Source organism: Opisthocomus hoazin, chromosome 1 (genome assembly GCF_030867145.1).
Source record: "Opisthocomus hoazin isolate bOpiHoa1 chromosome 1, bOpiHoa1.hap1, whole genome shotgun sequence".
Taxonomy (NCBI): Eukaryota; Metazoa; Chordata; class Aves; order Opisthocomiformes; family Opisthocomidae; genus Opisthocomus; species Opisthocomus hoazin.
In genome coordinates, this window is record NC_134414.1 from 128,485,678 (window position 1) to 128,489,038 (window position 3,361).

At 53.5% G+C, this 3,361-nt stretch overlaps 1 protein-coding gene across 2 annotated transcripts in view; it reads left to right on the top strand.

Moving 5' to 3' along the window:
* The window catches only part of IFT57 (intraflagellar transport 57), a 38,401-nt gene extending 36,245 nt beyond the window's left edge, over positions 1-2,156 (top strand). The window contains exon 13 of one of the 2 annotated variants that reach the window (XR_012765485.1): positions 1,153-2,156. Coding sequence is in view for 1 of the 2 variants with exons in the window: in XM_075435319.1 (XP_075291434.1) it covers positions 1,153-1,155 (3 nt within the window). In the remaining variant the exon portion in view is untranslated. The remainder of the gene's footprint in view (positions 1-1,152) is intronic. The other variant, XM_075435319.1, reaches the window with a different exon arrangement.
* The last annotated feature ends 1,205 nt before the right edge of the window (positions 2,157-3,361 follow it).

A 3,361-nucleotide genomic window follows, 5' to 3' on the forward strand; every position in this document is an offset into this window, starting at 1 on the left:
TTCCTTTCCTTTCCTTTCCTTTCCCTTTTTTCTTTTCTTTTTTTTCTCTTTTCTTTTCTCTTTTCTCTTTTCTTTTCCTTTCTTTTCCTTTCTTTTCTTTCCTTTTCTTTTATCTTTCCTTTCCTTTCCCCCCCATTTTTTTTTTTTTTTTTAGAACTATAGTATAAGTTCAGGCTTGAGCCTGTTCTAAAAATGTCATATTCTGTAGAGCTTTGATGTACAGTTTCGGTAGCCCGCCGATGCCCCCGAGACAGGTCTGAGAGTCAGATCTTAGGCCTGAAGAAAAGGATATGGAGTCTATTCTTGGCTCTGCCACTGGCTGATTACGCAACCTTAGTCAGTTCATTTAACCGTGGCATGCCTCGGTTTCCAGATCGAACAAGAAAGAGATAGAAGGCTCCTTTGTGAATGCTTTGCAGTGCTTGAGGGAGGCCAAAGTATTACCCATCATGTTGCTGCTGCACTGTGACTTCTGTGTTAGGATATGTACATCAAGTGAGTCCATGAACACAGATGGAGGTCTGGCCACTGCATTTCTTGCTGGAGGAGACAGCTCTCCCAGTCACTTTGACAAATCACAGCTACAGACACTCCTTGCTTTAGGCATGCAGGCTTTTATGTCACTCTTCAGCATCTTCCTGCCAGCCACCGCAGTTGCTGCCTCCTGTACGTTGGCTTGTCTATGGGATTCACGCCTGCCGCAACTTCACTTGCTGACCCCAGATAGTGATCAATGGCACTCCAAAGAGCAGTAAACCAGTATAAAATGGCAGATCAGTGCCTAGTAGTGGTAATAACACAGTTGCCTAATTTAAGGACCAAAAGTGTGCTTCAGAAGTCATAAATGAGGGACTCATGCACAGTTTTCAAAACAGATGACCTATTGCTTTTGGAGCACTTGGACCTAATATGCAAGTCAGAGATGGGTCTGTCCTTTCACAGCTTCCGAGCTGTGTTTCTGTCCAAGCTTCTGGAGCATGCATGCACTGGGTGAAGAGAGATGCACAGTACTGCAGGGCAAAAAGAGAGGGAACAGTGACGTTAGAAAAAGTGGTTAAAAGCACGCAGCTCTCCTATTACAGCAGGGCTTGCTTTGCATACCTGGCTCCAAAAGGAAAGCAGAACTGGCTAACCTTTCAACTTTTCTCTCAGTAGGCATCAGAAGCATCAGACCTGCCTTGTGCTACACAGCCCTGCTTCCTGCAGCCATCAGCAAGCAAAGGCGTTGCAGACCTTTCTCAGCAGCAGACGGCAGAGCATTAGAAGACAAAGTATTGCAGATGCACACACTTAGCTGGACAGCACAGCTACCTCAAAAAAATTCAGGGAAGCCACATGCACAGAGAGTTATCTTTCGGGGATCTGTAAAACCCGGTTTGGTAGTATGGGAGACAGCACCTGACATGGAGCAACGCTCTCTCACACAAAACTCTTTGCTGTATGAAATTTCCCGTGCACACTGTTTTGCTTTAGGCTAGCGTGGGTGCATTCCGTGCTACCTTAGCAACAGCGACAAATGCGTGGTGCAGCTGTGGCTTTCTCCTCTTTGCAGCAGGAGGAGAGCATCCCTGGTTTTTCTTACAGACAACACGCTGCGCAGCTCCCCACAGAGCTGACCCTGTCCCTCGATGCCTGCCTGCGGCTCTCAACATGCTGGCACTCGGTCTGGGCACAGATCCATGAGCTACAACGCAAGCAGACATCTCTTCCCTACTCCCCTCCCCTCCAGCCCGTTTTCTTCTGGCCTCCAGAGAACATCATCTGAATCAGCCTGGCAGGAGCAGGATCAGCTGCTTTGTGCCAGCCCCCTCCATCGCTTCTGGAGTCAGACAGCTCCCACTGCTCAAGGCTTTTTACTAAACTTGAATGCAGGAGGATGTCCAAGTGCTTTATGAATATCTGGAGAAAACAAATGCAGTAGTCAAGGCATCGGTATCTGTTAATCACTTAAGGAGGGCCGAGGAAGAATTTGAGAGGATAGAACCTCAGAAACGGGGTGGGCAGAACAGCCCAAGCCAATATTAATGTTGCAGAGAAAAAAAAAAAAAAAGGTAAAACCACGTGAGACATAAAAAATATGGAAAATCAGTTTCTCGCAGAATATTGCTTCTGCCCTGGCTTTCGTCCTCTGTTGAACTTCTGGACTTGTAAAAACATTTTATACATACATATGTGCATACGTGTAGATGTTCCCCAAATATATCTAAGTCCTTTCTTTAATGCTTCACCAACACTCATGCCTGAGGACAAAGCATGCGTTTAGGGCACAAGTATTTACAGATCCAAAATTTTGAGACAATTCTACCACTAAAAAAAAAAAAAAAAGGAAGTCCTAAAGAGGGCTACTTCTGGTCAGAAAGCCACGTTTTTTGAAACATCGCTGAAATAGTCAGGTGTGTATTGGTGCAGACGCAGGAAGGACGAAGAGAGAGCGTTTATCCTCGCTTTTAGCTGAAGGGCAACAGCAGTGCACTTGCAAATCCCGCCGTGTTCTGCGCTGTCTGTAAGAGCTCGGTATCTGGGCTGCAGGCAGAGCGCGTCAGCCCGGTAGCTCGGGAAAGGCCCGGCCCCGGGCACGGGGGGGATCCCAGTCGGTGCTCGCCCCTCGGCCGGGCAGAGCCAAGGGCAGGTTCTCCACCACAGGGCCTTTAACGGCACGGACGAACCCCTCCGTCCCCCTCCCGCGGATCGCTGACGAGTCAGGAGATCAACGAGAAGGGGAAACGGAACCGAAAGCGCTCGCCTTCCGCTCCCTCCCTCCCTCCCCGCTCCCCCCCTCCCTCCCCGCTCCCCCCCCTCGGGCAGCCGCCGCAGGGAGGGGGCCGCGGAGGGACGAAACGTTGCCGGGAGAGGGGAAGCCGCCCGAATCCGCGGAGGCTCTGACCGCGTTCAGAATCAGTAAAGCGCCCGGGGAGCCCCCTCCAACGCTTCCCCCTTCATGGGGCTCGGCCCCGCGAGTCCGCCATTTTATCCAGCCGTTCCTCAAAGCGCGACCTGAGGACCGCGACCCCGCCGCTCGAGCGGCCGAGGAGGACACGCCCTGGCAGCGACCCCGACGGCGAGCTCTGCCGCAGCCGCTGCCCCGGGAGGGCAAGGAATCGAGCCCGGCGCCCCAACCCCGGCGCCCCAACCCCAGCGCCCAGCCTCCCCGCCGGAGGGGCCCCCGCCGCGGCACCCCGCGCTGACGGGAACCGGCGCCCGCGCGGGCGGGGCGCGAGCGGCCCAACGGCCGCCGGCAGGCGGTTTCCCCCGTCAGCGCGGCGCGGGGGCGGCCAGCAGGGGCCGCTCGTCGCCCACCCACGCGCCAGCGGCCGCAGCCAATCAGCGGCGGGAGGACGCCCCCTCCTCCCCCGGCCGCCCC